The sequence below is a fragment of the Anopheles stephensi genome, chromosome 2 (assembly GCF_013141755.1).
Source record: "Anopheles stephensi strain Indian chromosome 2, UCI_ANSTEP_V1.0, whole genome shotgun sequence".
Lineage (NCBI taxonomy): Eukaryota > Metazoa > Arthropoda > Insecta > Diptera > Culicidae > Anopheles > Anopheles stephensi.
In genome coordinates, this window is record NC_050202.1 from 7,642,368 (window position 1) to 7,660,082 (window position 17,715).

Sequence of the window (17,715 nt, forward strand, 5' to 3'; positions counted from 1 at the left end):
CTCCATTATCTTCTCCACCAATGTTAGTTGCATATGTGCTCGCTCCCGGAGTGTTATCTATATTCACTAAATATGTTCATTTAGTGGTTGGAAATTGCGTAGACCAACCCGAAGGTTTGGCAAAAACTTCGCCTTTAGACTTCGCCGTGCCGGGTTGGCACGAGTAGTGTGCGGGGCTGGGAGAAATCAAGTCAAATAAATTTGTTTCTATTATCTCGTTATGCAGATTTTATGCGCCGTCACTTATACCACTACCGCATGAGCGGTGCGTTTGTGTGTGCGGCCCAGCTTGATATTGACGCGGGTTCGAGTGAACGTTTAGCACGGGAAAACGGGTCTTTGTAATGCTACTTGGGAGCTGTCCGGATGGAGGAGGGATGGAAGAGGAGGCAGGGATGCTCACCCTTTCTTGCACGCCCACCCCGGGTTTGATGCGCGAGTATCTGCGAAAGCAGATATGCTGAACCACACCATCACCAACAACTATGTGCTGCTGCGTATGGAAAACGAACCACTTATGCGCGTTGCCTATTATGCTCACTCATTTTTGAGCTCATTTTCGTGGCCCGTGTGTGTGGGGCGTTATTTTTCTTTGATAATAGTTGTTTTTTTGTTTGCTGCTGTTGCAAGAGTTGAAGAGAAGAAGGGCACGAGCTGCGTATGCAACAAGTGGCGGTAGAAAGTGGAACCCTCACCCCGATGGTGGTAGTATTTGCATAATGCAGTCGGTGTGTCTGATGATGATGCTCCACGGAGACATACTTTACAGAACCTCATTTTCCGATATGTGTCCTCGCAGGCGGGATGGAAACTCTAGTAAAATTGTACAGAGTGTAAAAGCTTCCTCTAGCGATGAAGTTGTACGCTTGTGAAAATTGAGCGTGTTGGAAATATGTTGATCGGGTCAGGTGCAGCAATTTTCCTAACTTGCTGCTCGCAAACTCTAGCATCTGAAGTTGATTCGCCTGCCGTTAGCTAGGGCTGCGTTGTGAGAGGCCAGATACTATTTAGCCGGATGCTATCGCGCTTGCAACAGCTTAATTCACGGTTGCCGCAGATTAATTAGAGGTAACGAGACTTTTCAGGTGTTGAAAGAGTGGTCGAACGAAACCACCAGCTGATGCAATTTTTGGGGAGTTTCGCTATCGTCTATCTTTCGCGCAGGAAATGGTTTGTGTAGTTTATGAGTTTCAAGTTAAAAATTTAAGCTCCGTTAACCGTTGCCAAAGAGTGTTGATGAGCTATGGAAATGGTACGGTCAATATTTAATGGTTCGATTCATTTGAAACTGAGAGATAAATAAAAGTTTGGAGCCAGCATGTCTACAACTTCCCGGGTAGTGTTGCGAATTAGTTGTTCAGGTCAGGTGATGACAAAAGTTCAGGACAGGTTAGGGTGTTATAGCAATCGAGAAAGAGTACCTGTAAGCATTATTTCTGATATACTGTTTTTTGAAGTTACTAGCCATATTCATCCTGACGATTCTTCACATTCTATGGACATGGTGGATGGAGCTCATGGTAAAGGATTTCAAAATGGTTCCAGCCAGCAAGCTATTCGTCAGGCCTAACTATGGCTTTTGTAAAAAAAGCACAACTTGAGGCAAATGCTTTGATAGTTCGGATATCGCCCAATGCACTAAATACGCGAGAATAGAACATGTGTTGTGTTGACGTGCACTTACCGCCAGCTCAAACTCACGCACATGCTGGCAATCGCGGTTGATCCTATTAGATTACACCCTGTCTGGAAACCGGGCTACACCACACAAAAAAGAATCCATCCAGAAGGGACAGTAACGCAAATGCAAGCGAAAGCAAAAAACAAACCCTGGGCCTAACCATGTACCATCAACGTGCACGGTCTCGTGCAGTCTCAAAGCCCGCCACTTGGCAGCGCATATGTCTCCTGCGGCTTAAGCCGTTTATCCTTTGGCCTGGTTGGCAGTCAGGTGCGTTCTAGCACCACCAGCTGCCAGGGATTGTGTTACACCGAGAACGCCTGGTGGCGAACAGTTGGCCGTGGACAGTGGACGTTGACTAACGCGCGCGCCTGCTTGGCTTTCTTCACAGGAACATGGCATACAATGGACTGTCGCAGCATGTGGACTTCAGCAGGCTGCCGAGCCCGAACGAGCGGTTCGAGCTGCTGGACCTGATCGGCGAAGGTACCTACGGTGAGGTCTACAGCGCGAAGGACAAACACACCGGACGCAAGTATGCGGTCAAGGTAAGTCATCGTAAGGCGAAAAAAAAGGCGGTTTTGAAGTGATATCATTCGCAGCAAAAACATTGTGATTGCGCGAATTAGGAAAAGTGTGATAAAAAGAGTGTCTAATGGTTTGTCTTGATATCCTTATACGGTGCAATTACGAGCTCGATTAATGTATGGTGCTGCTAGACGTCTGTCTAATGAACTATCGGACGTAACGCTTACGATTACGCGATTCGTTGTGGATAGTTTTTGAATCCGCGTCGACCCTTAACGTGCTAAAACTAACAAAAACCCGCTTAAACACAGCCGTGGACATTGTCTTAGCCTTGCAAGAGTGCTGCTCAAAGTGTTTGCCTGTTTATTGATCTGCTGCATACCTCGTGTAGGATCGCTTTGACGTAATTATCCGTCCAGCGGGTCTGCAGAGGGTGCATGTTGCTTTTCCACAAACACAGACACAGCTGCATAATTGCAACTTCCGCCGATCCGTCCGTGTTTCATGCGTGCGGAAGGTCTAAGGCCCTCGGGAGTATTTTTCCCCCGGCAAGAGCAGTACCATAGCATCGGAAGAGGTGGTCGCACTGTGGCATTACATGATGTTGTGGCCCTTTCGGTGAGACTTTTTGCATACGCTGTTTGTAACGCTGTTGTTGTGAACCGCCGTGAACGAGCGGCGGGAAGCAGCGGAAAGCAATCAACACTCGTCGATCATGTGTGTGTGCCGTTTTTCGGAAGAGTTCCGGACCCCGGCACCACATCACAAAACAATGGATCGCAAACGGGGATGTAAAACATCTTACGCGTTTTTACAACACGCGCCGTATGTGTAAACGGTTCTGCTGTTGTTAGTGAGCGAGTGTGTGTGTGCTTTCCGTTTTGGTTGGTTTGCTTTTCATCTTCACTGTAACAGCAACAGCCTCTAATCGGAAGTGGTGTTGTGATGGACGAGTCGGATTAGACGTGAAATCGAGATTTTATGTCGATATGTGAAGAGAGGTTCCCCGTTTTGCGTGTGTCTAGCTAGGGAAGGGTTTTTTTTCCTGGTGGTCTTCGGGTGGGTAAGGCCTGCCAAGGGTTTTAGGAAGCCTTAGAAGCGAGTAAAGTGTAGAAATTGATTTTTTTGCCTAGGACGAACTCAACACGTGCGGGTGGCGGCCGTTGAGGTGTCTCGGCTTACTGAAACACGTGGTGAGGACACTGCCAATCAGAGTTGGAGTTTGATTCAATCGTCCCTGGGGAGGTTTTTGGCAGTTGTCAAAGTGATACTTCATAGAAGTATTCCTGGTAAATTAGACATCGAGGACACGTATCGTATCTTCTATTCCTATTCTATTCCTAGATTCCTGTAGCTACAAGGAATATTCCAATTTACACTCTCACACCTATATGAAGTAAACGTAGAGTAAATTTAATTTATCTTTGCCTGGGACGTGAAAGTTCCACCGTGTCGCTTTCGCATATATCACCACCCATCATCAGATGTTGCTTCGTATTTCACATTGTCAGAAGATTCACATGCAATCAGATGAAGCACGCTGTACGGCAAAACCCGCGCTAATAGCAAGCGGCGCAGACCTTGCAAGGCCAGCATCAAATTTCCGAAAGGTTCAATTAGATCCAATCTTCTCATCATCGCCATCAGTATTACTATGATTATACTCTCTCGCGCCGACAGAGAGCTCTGAGAGGCTGTGATCAATACGCGTTTTTTACTTTTCTGCCCTGAGGGGAGCTTCAACCATCATCAGTTAGTTTAATTTCCATCTCGAGCGTGCGTAAAACCGGTTTCACTAAATTATCTGCACGGTTTTTGGAGTGTAGAGTTGTAGATTTATCATCGCGATTTTTTCCCCCTCATTTATGTCTAAATCTTTAATCATTTTCCATTCTTTCTTGCCGCACAGATTTTGGAGAGTATCGCCGATAACATCGAGGAGATCGAGGAGGAGTATCTGGTGCTGCGCGATCTCTCGAAGCATCCCAACATTCCCGACTTTGCCGGGCTGTTCCTGAAGCGTGGCACCACCGTCGAGGATGACCAGCTGTGGTTCGTGCTGGAGGTAAGCCGGGGGGGTTTTCCATGTCCAGTGGGTACGGCGTCCCTTGAACGTGCCGGATCATAAGTGGCTGTACGGCTGGTTCCACCGTGCCTAGCAAAGCGCAACAGGACGGCTGCTGGTTGGTCGTCGTCGGCCGTATTGGGATCAGTAGAGTGTTGTCACTGTACGCGAGGCCGTGACCGAGAAATTGTGGCCCTCCCCCCCACGCCCAATCTCGCCCTAAAACCAGGGTGTGGAGGGCCAAAATGAGAGAAAATTATGATGTTTGGATGCTAATGCGTGGGCACGGTAGGTGTGTGTGTGGGGTAAAAGTACGGCTCTTGAAACGGATGAAAGTCGTCATGAAGCCGACCACAAACTCGAACGGAGTAGGAGAAGCCTAAGAGAAGGGGCACAGAAAGAGAAGGGAGTGAGATGTTTTTTTTTTGTTGGAAACTGCCAAACCTAAGCGTGCAGTAGGTCCGACGGTCGTTGGCATCGGTAGTTTACCCGAGTGACCATGAACTTCCGCCACGGGTGTTGTGTTTGGTCGCGTAGATCGGAAGTGCCGGATATTATTCATCAGGTGGTTAAAAGATTTCATTATCATGTGAAGATGTCGGACAGGCGATGGTTGGGTGCGTACGCTGGTGAGCCAGCGAAAGCGCCCGTTGTATTTCTCGAGCCCAAAGTAAACATTTAACACCAGAAACAGGAAAGATTGGGCTGCTGTACGCTGAAGACGCAAAAGCGAAAATAGAAACATAGGCCTGATGTACTAGGGTGCAGCGGAAGATAGAGGGACAGAGAGAGAGAGAGAGAGAGAGTAAGCGAAGACGTTAGTGAGTGTAAGTTTGATAGTGTGTCGAGATAAGGCCGTCGAGGGGGGGAAAGGAGGTGATGGGGTGGGGCGCGAAGGGAAATTATGCATCTCGGCCAATATGGGTGAACATGTTTTGTGCAGCGTTCCGTTTTGCTTGTTCCGTGCGACGGTTCGAGAAGTAATAATAACAAATAGGAAAACGGAAAAAAGCCCCACATGGCTCGGATTTTCGGAAGCCGAGCAAGGTTCAGTCAGGTTCAGCCGGTCAGTCGATGAAAAGCGATTCTGCGTGGTGGATGGTGGATGGACCTAAGACCGAGAGTCGTGTGCGCGAGTGTGTGACGACGACGAGGACACCGTGTCCGTTGGTGACTTAATGCAGCAACGTGCAGCACGTGGTGGTGAACACAGTGTTGGGAGCGATTGGAGCGATTGAACCGGAGGGTGCCATAATTTTTGGGGTCACCGATACCGGAGTGCAAACAGATACCCTGTCCCACCGAGCCAAGGAGGGGGGGAGGAGACTAATTGTTTTACGACACTAGCCGTTGGGAGGGGGGGTACGCCAGTTGTGACACGGACTATGATAGTGATTGTGATAATAATACGGAAGGTACGGGATGAACCTATGCAACCGGAGGAGGAGACCAGGACTTGTGAGCGATTCGACACGATGACAAAGGCCGATACGATGAATACATTGGTGGGTGTAATATCGGAAGTGTAACCATTATCAACGGGTAGTTAAGTGTTTTTGATCAAGCTGGAGAGATTGGTTGTTTTCAATTTATAACATACTTTAAGACAGCTTTCGATGTGAAGCTGAATAGAGTCCGAAGGCTGGAGGGCACCATTAGAGGGTGTGGTTTACAAGATGCTGTCATAAACAAACTTTGCCATAAATGTACCATAATATAGTCCCGTTGTAAAAAAAAAGACTTTCCTCGCTGGCAAAAGTGAAGACATGGATTTAATTTATATCAGACCTCAGATATGGGCAGATCAAGCCTTTCATGAACATCAACCCCCTTTGTGTTGTTCCCTTCGCGAGAAGCAAGGTCAAGTTCCGGTGTTAAATCGCAACCTCGGCGAACATTTTTATAGCATGCAGTCCCTAACAAACGGCTGCTTCGAAGGAAGCTGCGGAATCGTTTCACTTTCCTGGGTGTTTTTGGCAAGTTACGACCGGCGAACGAGAGTGTCGGGTTGTCGCACTTGCTCCTTATCAACCTTGAAACGATTTCAACTCCTAACCCCGACGTCTGGCCGGAACGGAACGGAGCTGGCAGTTCCCAAAATATCCATGCTCGTTTCCAAAGCCGAACGCACCTAGGGCAATCGAAAGCGGGAGGTTTTGCGAGCTCCGGGTACTTTCGTTTTCGGGGCAGCACACTGTATTTGGCATCGCCCGTCGGTGCCATTTGGTTGGTGGTGGGCACCGTTTTTTTTCGATTTTTTCGAAGTTATCTCGCGCACTTCATCTGCCGGCGTTTTCACCGGTCTTTTAGATGGCGGTGCACACACGTACGTACACATACGCGGCCATGGAAAGAAAGTTCAAATTAAAGCAACACTTTTGTCGACACGCGGGTCTGATATTGTATTAGGGGAGTCTGTTTGGGCATCTTTTGTGCATCATCGGGTTTTTTACACTTCGATGGTAGTGTGTTTTTTTGTGTGTTGTTAGCGCCTACGGAGACGCTTGATGCTACGTGCGAAATTCGAGACGCTTATTTATTTTTGCATTAAGCTATATTTGGCAAGCGTTCAATTTGGTGCGTCCCTCTTAATCCTTTCATCTCGCTCGCTATTACACTCGCCAGGGTTAGCTTAGTGACAAGACGGGTGGTTTAAAGTTCGTCGATTATCCGAGTTCCGTTAAGTTCAAAGGCAGTTTTTGGGCCACGGCAGCAAGTCGCCAAGACCCACTAAAGCAGGATGGTACGTTTGGAAGCGTTGGACAACATGGGGTATAAAAAATGAAACTGATATCCACCAGGCCCGCATCCAATAAAAAAGATTGAAACAAAATGGACTACACACACCGGAGCAAGATGTTTGAAAGTGGAAGTGACAGGGCATGTTTTTTGGTTTTGGAACAGGTCTTTTGTTCAAGCGAAAGATTTGTTCTTTTAAAGTACCGCCGGTTTTCGTTTAGTGTGTTGAGTGAAAACATGAGACAAATCGCCTGGCAAGAGCTCACCTGGAACTCGCGCTGTCAGCCGAATCATGTGTCATGATGTGTTCAACGCACGTGGAATGTTGGAAGTGCATATGCGTCTGTCCTGGAAGTGTTCATTTGCTGTCGTCCAAAAGATTACTTTTGGCATGGTCGCTTTCACCCTAAAAACCCCGTTAAGCTGGCTGAGATGGCTTTAAATACGGGCGGAAACAGTGGCTGATTGAAAGAGTGGGATGTCCTCAAACAGCCCATTCCTAACGAATTTAAGCAATTCATTGTCATACTAACGGTGTCTTGCTTTCTCGAACTACCGTGACGATAATTTGGGGGATGAGATTTCTCTACAGATTAATATACGTTATCATGAATTTCTCTACAAGCTCGCTACCGATAACAACCAATTAATCGTTTAAATTTAGCCACAAACAATGTGTGTAAACAAGTGCAGAAAACAAACTTTCCGGGGTTTTTCGATAAGTTGCACATTAATTTGCACACATTTTCCCCAAAATTTTCTACAACTGTCTTTGAATTAAATGCCGCCTTGGACGATGCCGGAAAGGATGATGTGCACAAAGAAACGGGGAGACTACTAATTTTACGGTTTCAATTACGGCGAATTGGAGCGAGCCTCTTGCGAGCCAGCAGCACTGGCCACATAGCTCCGGTAGCGTTTATTTGCTTGTTGACATAACTTATTGCATGCCCATCTTTGGGGAGTGTGTTGCCGCGTGCGATGATTGTTCAGGTGAAGCCCGCCGGGTTCGAGATCCAATTCGCCGTCGGTCGCGCGATGTGGTGTGCGGACAAGATGGCGTACAATAAATTTCCTACCCTTTCTCACGCATTGTCACGAGCTGTAGTGTGTGGGCGGCAGGATTACGGCTAGGACAACAGTTGCACTGGTCCGAAGGCGGCCAAACCACTAAACAAACACCCCTACCCCCCGTCCCGAAATGCGCAAAGTGTGGATATGATGGACGCGTTCGCATAACAGTCTTATACGGTCTATTATCTGCTTCGCGCCTGCCGCTCCCTTCCATCTTGATTGCATCAGTAAACTGTGCTGATCGGCGGCGGATGTCTTCTGGATCTCGACGAACGGACTTCGAATCGATGACCTGCCACAGTTGCTCTTTTGAGTCTGCTTCGTGGGATTTCCTATCGCAAAACAAGCAGAACGCCACTATTGTATGAAAATTAAAATGACCGAATCGAAGTAATAATGACATTATTATACCCACACCACGGTGGAACCACGGTATGGTGGGCCTTTGGAGGGGTTTGAAGAAATGCACCGTAAATTTTCCCCAATTTCGCACGAATAGCCGTTGCGCAACTTGTGGGGTTTGGAGGGTGGCAAACAAGTGACTTGAAGCTGCAGCAAATCCGACACTAGTAGCGTGACTGGCCGCATACTCGTACCAGCTCAGTGCAGACAGAGTCATATATCGGACAGCGCGAAGCTAAACTATTTCTCGTGCGGTTGCAAAATTAATTTTCCGCCTGGGTTGTTATGCTTCCTCATGAGCAGCTCGTTGGCCGCTGGAGTACTACTTATCTGACGCTTTTCTGTTTGTTTGTTTTTGGTGTTTTCCCTTCCAAAATTCTTCCAGCTATGCACCGGAGGCTCTGTGACTGATCTGGTTCAAGGTCTGCGCAGCCGTGGAGCACGTCTGTCCAATAATCAGATCGCGTACATACTGAGGGAAACGGTGCAGGCGCTAGTGTTTCTGCACGAAAACCACTGCATGCATCGGGACATTAAGGGACACAACATACTGCTGACGGAGACGGGCCATGTGAAGCTGGTGGACTTTGGCGTTAGTTCGCATCTTGCTGCGACGATGGCACGACGTAACACGAGCGTCGGCACACCGTACTGGATGGCACCGGAGGTGATTGCCTGTGAGCAGCAGCTAGACCAATCGTACGACTCGCGGTGCGATGTGTGGTCGGTTGGCATAACGGCGATAGAGTTGGCAGAGGGTGATCCACCGCTGTGTGAGCTGCATCCGATGCGGGCACTGTTTCAGATCCCTCGCAATCCCCCACCGAAGCTGTCCCACCCGGAGCAGTACTCGTCGATGCTGTCCGACTTTATCTCGGAGTGTCTCGTGAAGGATCTGGAGCAGCGCCCATTCTCCAAGGAGTTAGTCACGCATCCGTTCCTGAAGAGTGTGGGTCCTTACGTCGATCAAATACGGCAAGACTTGCGAACGGAGATCGCTCGTCAGCGAGAGGATGGTAGAACGCCGAGCCAAGCCATCGCTACGACGAAGTACGGTAAGCTAAAGTCGGACCGCAAATCAAAGCCACAGAAGATGTATATGGATGATTTGGCTGCGTTGGACGTTCTGACTGAGGATGCAATTGTGGAGCAGTTGCAGAAGCGTTACGAAACGAATCAGATCTATACGTACATAGGGGACATACTGATCGCGGTGAATCCGTTCAGTCAGGTGGGATTGTATACGACCCAGCATCAACGTAAGTACACCGGACAAGCGCGATCGGACAACCCACCACACATCTTCGCGATAGCAGATGCTGCCCACCAGGCGCTTGTCCACCAGCGTCAAAACCAGGCGATCGTGATATCGGGCGAAAGTGGATCGGGTAAAACGGAGAGCGCCAACTTGCTGCTCAAGCAGCTTGTCTACCTCGGCAAAGCGGTCACCAAGAATCTGGAGGAGCGCATTCTTCAGGTCAATCCCATCATGGAAGCGTTCGGAAATGCTCGGACCGGGATCAACGCAAACAGCTCCCGGTTTGGCAAGTATCTGGAGCTTACGATGGCCCGAAGTGGAAAGGTGAATGGAGCGCGCATCTTCGTCTATCTGCTGGAGCAGAGTCGCGTTGTGAAGCAGGCCGAGGGAGAGGGAAACTTCCACGTGTTTTACTACATGTACGATGGTCTGCAGGCGGAGGGTCGCCTGGAGGAGTACTATCTGCATCCATCGTACCGGAAGACGCATCGTTATCTGCAGGAAACGGCCACACTGCCGAAAACGAACGTGGACCGGTGGAAGCAACTGTTGGCTAGCTTCCGGGTGCTAGGCTTCAAGGACGACGAGGTGGATATGGTGAACCGAGTGTTGGCCGCCATACTGAACCTCGGTGATATTGAGTTTGGTGAGATGGATTCGAACGACAACACGGACAGCAGGGCCCGAGTGATAGATGTGGCTCCGATGCATCGGGTGTCGAAGCTGCTTGGCGTTGACTCGGCCGATCTGCTGGAAGCACTGTCGTCGAACTCGGTCGTCACCCGGGGTGAGACGATCACGCGCCACAACAACGTGGCGGAAGCCTGTACGGCTCGCGACGCTATGGCGAAAGGATTGTATGGCCGATTGTTTGATTGGATGGTCAATCAGATCAATCTGCTGCTGGTTCACAACAGAAATAGCAACAGGTAGGTTCGAACCGTGGGTGAACCGTGCGCCGCCTGGAAAACTAAATTTACAATTTTATTCCAGCCCGGAACAGTTAGCAATTGGATTGTTGGATATTTTTGGGTTCGAAAACTTCAGCAAGAATTCCTTCGAGCAACTGTGTATCAATATCGCCAACGAACAGATACAGTACTACTTCAATCAACACATCTTCACGTGGGAGCAACAGGTATGGCTCAGGTTTAATGATTATTCAATTAGAGATGCAAATTTTGGATTTTGGAAATGTTTATCGGCAGGAATACATGGCAGAAGGAATACCGGTCGATTTGGTGGAGTTTGCTGATAATCGTCCCGTGCTGGACATGCTGTTGAGTCGGCCCCTCGGACTGTTGGCACTGCTGGACGAGGAATCACGTTTTCCACGCTCAACGGATCGATCATTGATTGGTAATGGGGTTGTAGAAACAAGGTCTTCAACAAAATCATACTAATGTGTAAACTTTGTACTTTAAATCGACAGAAAAATTCCACAACAACGTGAAATCGAAGTTCTACCAGCGGCCCAAATCCGATGCAGTCTGCTTTGCGATCCACCACTTTGCTGGCCGGGTGGTTTATCAGGCGGACGGGTTCCTGGAGAAGAATCGCAACTTCCTCCCAGCCGAGATCATACAGCTGATACGCCAAAGTCAGTACGACATGATACGCTTCCTGTTCCAGTGTCCCATCACGAAGACGGGCAACCTGTACTCGGCCATTCAGGATACCGGCTCACGCCAGAACGTGCCCAGCTTCATCAAGGTGGACACGAAGGAGAAGTTCAACTCGCGCGGACTGGCATCACAATCGAGGGCGCAGCAAACGGTGGCCACCTACTTCCGGTATTCGTTGATGGATCTGCTGCAGAAGATGGTTACCGGCACGCCACAGTTTATACGTTGCATCAAACCGAACGAGCTGAAAGCAGCCAAATCGTTCGATGCGGCAAAGGTGTTGAAGCAGCTTCGGTACACCGGTGTGCTGGAGACGATCCGGATTCGGCAGCACGGATTCAGCCATCGGTTTACGTTTGCTGACTTTTTGCGAAAGTAAGACCGGAGGAGTAAGGGTAGCTTTCATACAGGATTTACAGGACGGGTTTATGGTACTATTTGCAGGTACTGCTTCCTGGCGTACAGCTTCGAGGAACGTGTCGTGTCGAATCGGGAGTCCTGTCGCTTGCTTTTGGTGCGCCTAAAAATGGACGGATGGGCGCTGGGAAAGTCGAAGGTGTTCCTCAAGTACTACCACGTGGAATACCTATCGAAGCTGTACGAGGAACATGTACGTATCGTTGGGCGCATTTTGGCACGAGCCGCGTGTGGGCGATGTTTGATGATTCGTTTTGTTTTGCTTGCCTAATTTTAGGTACGAAAGATAATTTTGGTGCAGGCTTGTGTAAGACGCTGGCTGGCGAAGGCTCAGTACAAGCGAGAAAAGCAGCGTGTGGCGCTGAGTGCAGTCACGTTGCAGAAGCACGTCCGCGGCTGGTTAACACGTCGCCGCATGCGGCTGCTGAAGGAGAAACAGGAACGCGAGCGGGAACGTTTGGAGCAGGAACGGCTCGAAAAGGAACGTTTGGCAAAGGAGAAAAAGAACAACGGTATGTGTAGAGGGGCAGGTGGGCATGTGTCTCACTGCCAAAACGCGAAGCACGAATTTTGGTTTATTAATCGGTCCATATTTTTCCAAAACATTGTAGAGCAAAACAAGGCCAAACAGGCGCTGGCAAAGGCGAAGCTAATACATCAGCTATCGAACCACCAGCTCGAGGCGAAGCACATGCACGAGAAGCGCAGCGTGGACATGAACAACAAGGAAAACGAGCGAGCCGCCATCGTCATCCAGAGCTACTACCGCGGGTACACCATCCGGAAGATGCGCATGACGCCGGAAATCGAAGCGAAAACCAAATACATTCTGGGCATCGCGAAGAACCGGGTCGAGGCGCAGCGCATGATGCAGAAGGAGGGCTTCACGAAGGAGGACGCAGCGCGCATCATCCAGCGCTACTACCGCACCCAGAAGAGCAAACACAACAGCAACCAGCGCGATGCGATGGCGGCAGCCGTGGGAGCGGCGGCAGCGTCGGCGGCCTCCCGGAAGGGCCCGGCACCGCAACCACAGCCGAAACCGCTCACCACGAAGGACCAGCAGATGGATCTGATCGCGTTCTCGCAGAACGTGCACATGCTCAACCAGGAGGTGCACAAGAATCTGCGCGTGAACAAGGCGGGCGTGCCGCTGGAAGCGATCGAGAAGCTGCCGAACGACTACCGACGGCCACCTGGGTTCGTGCTAGTGCCGGGACTGCTTGGTACCGTACCGGGCGGCACTGACTGTGCGAAGTACAGCTCGCTGCGTAGCATGGACTGTGACCACGAGATGACAAAGGAACTGATTCAAAGGTAAACGAGTCGCAACGTCGCGATGTGCGTGCTGGTGGTGGGACTTCCCAGGCCAAGAATCGACTGTACTGAACTGAATCTCTGTTTTATGCATTTGTTTGTTTTGTTGTGTGTGTGTGCCGGCTGCTGCCAAACGCAGAAGTCCACCGCCCGCAGCGGACTTTGACGACATCTCCCCGTGGGACATGCCGTTCTACGAGGTGGAACGCAACCTGCGCTCGCAAAGGTTGTTGCATATGTTTCTAATGCTTCTGCTAGCGTTTTCGTTGTGCAGTTGGTTTATGATCTGGATGTACGGCTGAGGGAAGAATGCGAGGGAATTGAGCGAAAGAGAGAAAGACAGGGGAAGAATGAAAGAGATGAATCCCTGTGAGTGAGTGTGCCGTTAGTTGTGGTTCGTTCGAAGTTTTGTTGCTCGCTGAAAGGCTTTGCTGGTGCGTAGTTGTGTGGTATCGCATAAGTAGGACGCTAGACTGTTGTTTGGATACATTGAAACTGTTTGGATTCAATTGTTGAACCTCTCCTGGAAGCTAGTCCCGTGCGGAAGTATATCTCCTTTAGAAAATTCCCGTTTATTGTTCCTCAAGTATTGCTAACTGGTTGATGAAATGGGATAGCATTTGAAAGGCAGGTTTGCTAATGAGGACTGTTTCCTTCCAAACTTTCGCCTTCAGGCAGCGAAATATGCAGCAACCGCCCCAGCGCATTGACATCAATCGGAACGACATCCTGGGCGACCGCAAGATGGAGCTAGGCGACCGTAAGCAGCAGCTCTCCAGCAACTGGCACCAGGCATTCCAAGCGACGGAAGGCACGCCGCAGGATAAGTTCAAGGGTCTCGCAAGGTAAATAATCTCCAAGTGAAAATCACCAACGTCGGGTACTTAATGGAGTTGATTAGCAAACTTTACTTAACTTGCGGTTTATTCTCCCCAAAAAAACCATGCTGCTATAACCATTGCTCCAGGGCCCAACTGGGATTGATGAGCAAGATTGCCCAGTTTGATAGAAACAATAACAACTAGTGATAAGACACACACACACACACTTTCCACAAATCCTTTTCTGCACCATCACTAATCTTTTCTTACTAACTGTGCTTTCTCGCAACTAACCCTCTATGGCCGTTTGCCTGAGAAGCCCTCTTAAGAACAAACGCGCACTAGCGACTAATGGTGATCTGCACGAGTCTGCCTTCGTTTCAAAGAATCGTTCTTTTCTCTATAGTCAATAGAGGCTGCAGAAGACGATTCTTTCAGGTAATATGAACTTTTAAGGTGGCTCTCATTCCCAATCTCATTCTCAACTTCAAAATCGGTAGCGGTTCATATGTGTTTTATTGTGCTACTACGTATCTACTCGCTCTCGCAACGCTTTTGATGTTTACATGTACTTCCAAAGAATCCAATTACGATGAAATAATTGTGTTTCTCTTTCCTAACCTTCCCGTGGCAGATCTCCTCAAAATCAAAACGAGCCGGCCCATATTCGTAGCATTCCAGCGTTCAGCTATCTCAACCCGAACAATCAACAGATCCTACGCTACTCACCAAACCAGCAGCGCGACTCATCCGGCGAACCGACCAATCCTCCACCCCATCCGAGCCCGGTTCGCCAGTCGCCGGTCGAGCAGCCGGCACGGGAAGCTTCCACACCACCGTCCCGTCTCGGGCTGCTCAGCCATCTGGGCGGTGGTGGTGGCGCGAAGAAAGCGGCCAAGGCTGAGATGAAGGCACGCGAGAAGGAAAACAAGGAGCGTAAGAAGCGCGAAAAGAAGGCGAAGAAAGAAAAGGAAAAGGCCGCCGCTAATGGGCTTACGCCGTCGTCCACCTCGTCGTCCGCCGGGTCCGCCCTGTCGAGCGGTATTTCTTCGGGCGAAAAGCAACGCAAGGAACCGGCCGGAAGGAAGAAGCGTTCCGATAAATCTGCGAACGATTCGCAACCGGTGGTGGTAAGTCGGTTTGCTGGTGTGGACGACCAAACACTCCACGAGTATCACCAGCAACAGCAGCAACACCACCAGCAACAAGTACCTCAGAAACGCTTGATTGAGCATCACGAGTATCAGAATATTTCGGAAGAAACAAAGATCGACAGCAAGAGCCCGGTGATGCGGATGTTTGGCGACACGAACTTCCTAGTGAATCATCGACGCAAGGCGGCGGAACAGAAGCAGCAGCAGCAGCAGCAGCAGCAACAACTTGCCCAACTGCAGCAGGTGCAGCAGCATCAGAAGCAGCAGCTGCAACAGAAAGCTCGTCAACAGCAACAGCAACAGCAGCAGCACCATCAGCAACAACACCATCAACAAAACAACGGCGGTAATGGTTGGCGTCAGTCGGAGCTAAACTGTGGTCAGGGCGTTTGCGAGCTGTTGAACGGTGTGTACCGGTTCAGCCCGCACGTTACCTCGTTCGCCCAGATGGATTCGAAGAGCGCGAGCAGCCTATCGGACGACCGGTCCACGCTGGACAAGGATTACCAAAACTTCAATGTTTCCAAGTACCTGAACATCGACGTGAAGGGCCCGCTACATCATCAGCGCGAACGGGCCCGGGACAGCGGGGTCCACGAGCGGGACGTCAGCTCGAACAGTTCCAGCCTGAGCACGGGCAGCAGCGGCATGAATTCGCTGAACTCGTTCGATTCCGTCGAGCAGGCTATCATCTTCCAGAAGGATCGTAACGCCGACTCGTACCTCGGTCCGTTCAACTTCCGCCAGCTGTTGCGGCCGACCCAGGGCCCAACGGAATCGCTCCGCAAGCGGAAGGGCATCAATCCACCGTCACCACCGCCACCGCAGCGGGGCAAAAGTTAAAGGCCCGGGCCGCCCCTTCCTTCCCCTTCCCGGATACCCATTGCGCGAGCTTACGATCCGGCGTGTCGTGCGGATTGCCTACATTTAGGCGCCTCTCGTAAAGAGCGTTAGTGAAATGCAACGAACCAAAGAAACACGTGCGGAGGAGGAGGAGAAGAATGGAAGTGTTTGCCGGGTGTGGGAGATCCCGGACATCCGGCTGCCTCGTTACTTTAGACGGTAGTTAAGCAATGTCCGCCGAAAGGCGGGAGGTAACAATGTGTATGTTGCTGCTGCTGCTACCACTTGCAAGCATCACAAACCACGAAATTGTGTACGGATAATGCTGGGCAAAGTTTGACTATCGATTCGTGGTCCCTGGCCGACACCGGCCGGCAGAAGAATTTGCAATTTCTTGACGGTCTAGACGACGGCGCGTTCACTTTTACCATAGTTTAAAAACGACCGTAAATACTTCTACAATATTGTGTGGAATGTTAGGGCTTCGAGGCGCACGGGATAGCGAGCATCCATGTAAAGCAACAGTTTTCTTCACGCGAATTGGCCCGCTGTAGAAGGTAATTTATTTATCGCACCGTGTTACCACACCTTCGTTACGCCTTGTTCCGTTCCCGGCTCCAGTCACCACCTTATACGTGTAAGAAAAGAATCCATCCACCAAGCTTAGGGAGGCGCGCGTGTCGGTGAAAAAGTTTCCAGCTACGAATAAGCAAATCGGAAACCATTTGGGACAGCAGACTCATATCTGTTGTAGCAAATGGCAAGGGACAAAATGTGCGAACTGGAACTGCGAAAGGAGAGCCAAAAACATGAAAAGAAAAGGGCTCAATTGAGTAGAAATGGCTTCTGAGCGTGGTGAGCGTTGGTTAAGTTAGCAGATAGCAGATAACAGTACAATTCAATGAGGTAAAAAGGAGATAAATTTTCGGACGGTTAAGAGCAAAAAAAAAAAAAAGAATTGAGTGAAAAATGGAGCAGGTTGGTTGAAGGGAGTTAAAAGTTTAATGGTTCGATAAAATTTATAATGACCGCTTGTCGTAAGAATCGTTTTCCATTGTGGGGGATGTAGGGGGATGAATTCAGTTTGATGAATTTCGTTACGTGGGGTTATGTGGGGTCTGTACTAGCGATTAGGCGTACTTTAGGCAATAGGTTTGGTTTTGAAAATAAAGGCAAATATTAACAATTGTTAGATGGATTGTTTTGTTCGTGATTGCGAGATTATCACACGCTAATAAGTCTATTCATTTTGAAATTATCGATATAATGGAACAGAGTAGCTCGCTCGCTCTTTCTCTATCACAAACAGCAAATGACCACTAATGCACAGCAGCGAAAGCATTGTTGTGTCCGCTCAATGCATCGTGACAGCGCTGGATAATGGAAAAAGGATGCAGTTGCCCAGTGCCAACCACGAAACATGCGTGTTGCACAGAAGGATTCACTTTCTCCCATTCCCTTGGCGAAAGAGTCGCATTTCAATAACATGTTCTCTACCGCGAATGGAAAGAAAATAACAGTATGAGTTGCCGAAGGGGCACACTGTCTAACCGTGTTCGGGGAGAAATAGCTGAAGTCTGTCCTGGCCGTGTCTGTGTGATCCACCGAGCCCGGGGGATAATTTATTGTACACGAATGTAAAATTTATGACTGCTGCTATTGTGCATAATTAATGGTCCGTCCGTCATACTTTCGCAGCCGTGCCGTGTTCGTCGAATGGTCGTCGTTATGGTTGATATGGCGAAAGCGTTGGTAAAAGGTCCAAGCACGCTTTGCGCTGCGATAGTGTAT

General features: G+C 49.5%; 1 protein-coding gene across 5 annotated transcripts in view; it reads left to right on the top strand.

Annotated features, from left to right (window-relative positions):
* LOC118506182 (myosin-IIIb-like) overlaps positions 1-17,116 on the top strand; it is a 52,510-nt gene extending 35,394 nt beyond the window's left edge. For 4 of the 5 annotated variants that reach the window (XM_036042967.1, XM_036042968.1, XM_036042969.1 and 1 more), the window contains 12 exons: positions 2,073-2,229; positions 4,119-4,274; positions 8,875-10,676; positions 10,741-10,885; positions 10,956-11,106; positions 11,180-11,747; positions 11,817-11,982; positions 12,067-12,301; positions 12,401-13,106; positions 13,246-13,332; positions 13,781-13,951; positions 14,562-17,116. In XM_036042967.1, coding sequence (XP_035898860.1) covers positions 2,077-2,229; positions 4,119-4,274; positions 8,875-10,676; positions 10,741-10,885; positions 10,956-11,106; positions 11,180-11,747; positions 11,817-11,982; positions 12,067-12,301; positions 12,401-13,106; positions 13,246-13,332; positions 13,781-13,951; positions 14,562-15,924 — 5,703 coding nt within the window. In that variant the 5' untranslated portion in view covers positions 2,073-2,076 and the 3' untranslated portion in view covers positions 15,925-17,116. The remainder of the gene's footprint in view (positions 1-2,072; positions 2,230-4,118; positions 4,275-8,874; positions 10,677-10,740; positions 10,886-10,955; positions 11,107-11,179; positions 11,748-11,816; positions 11,983-12,066; positions 12,302-12,400; positions 13,107-13,245; positions 13,333-13,780; positions 13,952-14,561) is intronic. The other variant, XM_036042966.1, reaches the window with a different exon arrangement.
* The last annotated feature ends 599 nt before the right edge of the window (positions 17,117-17,715 follow it).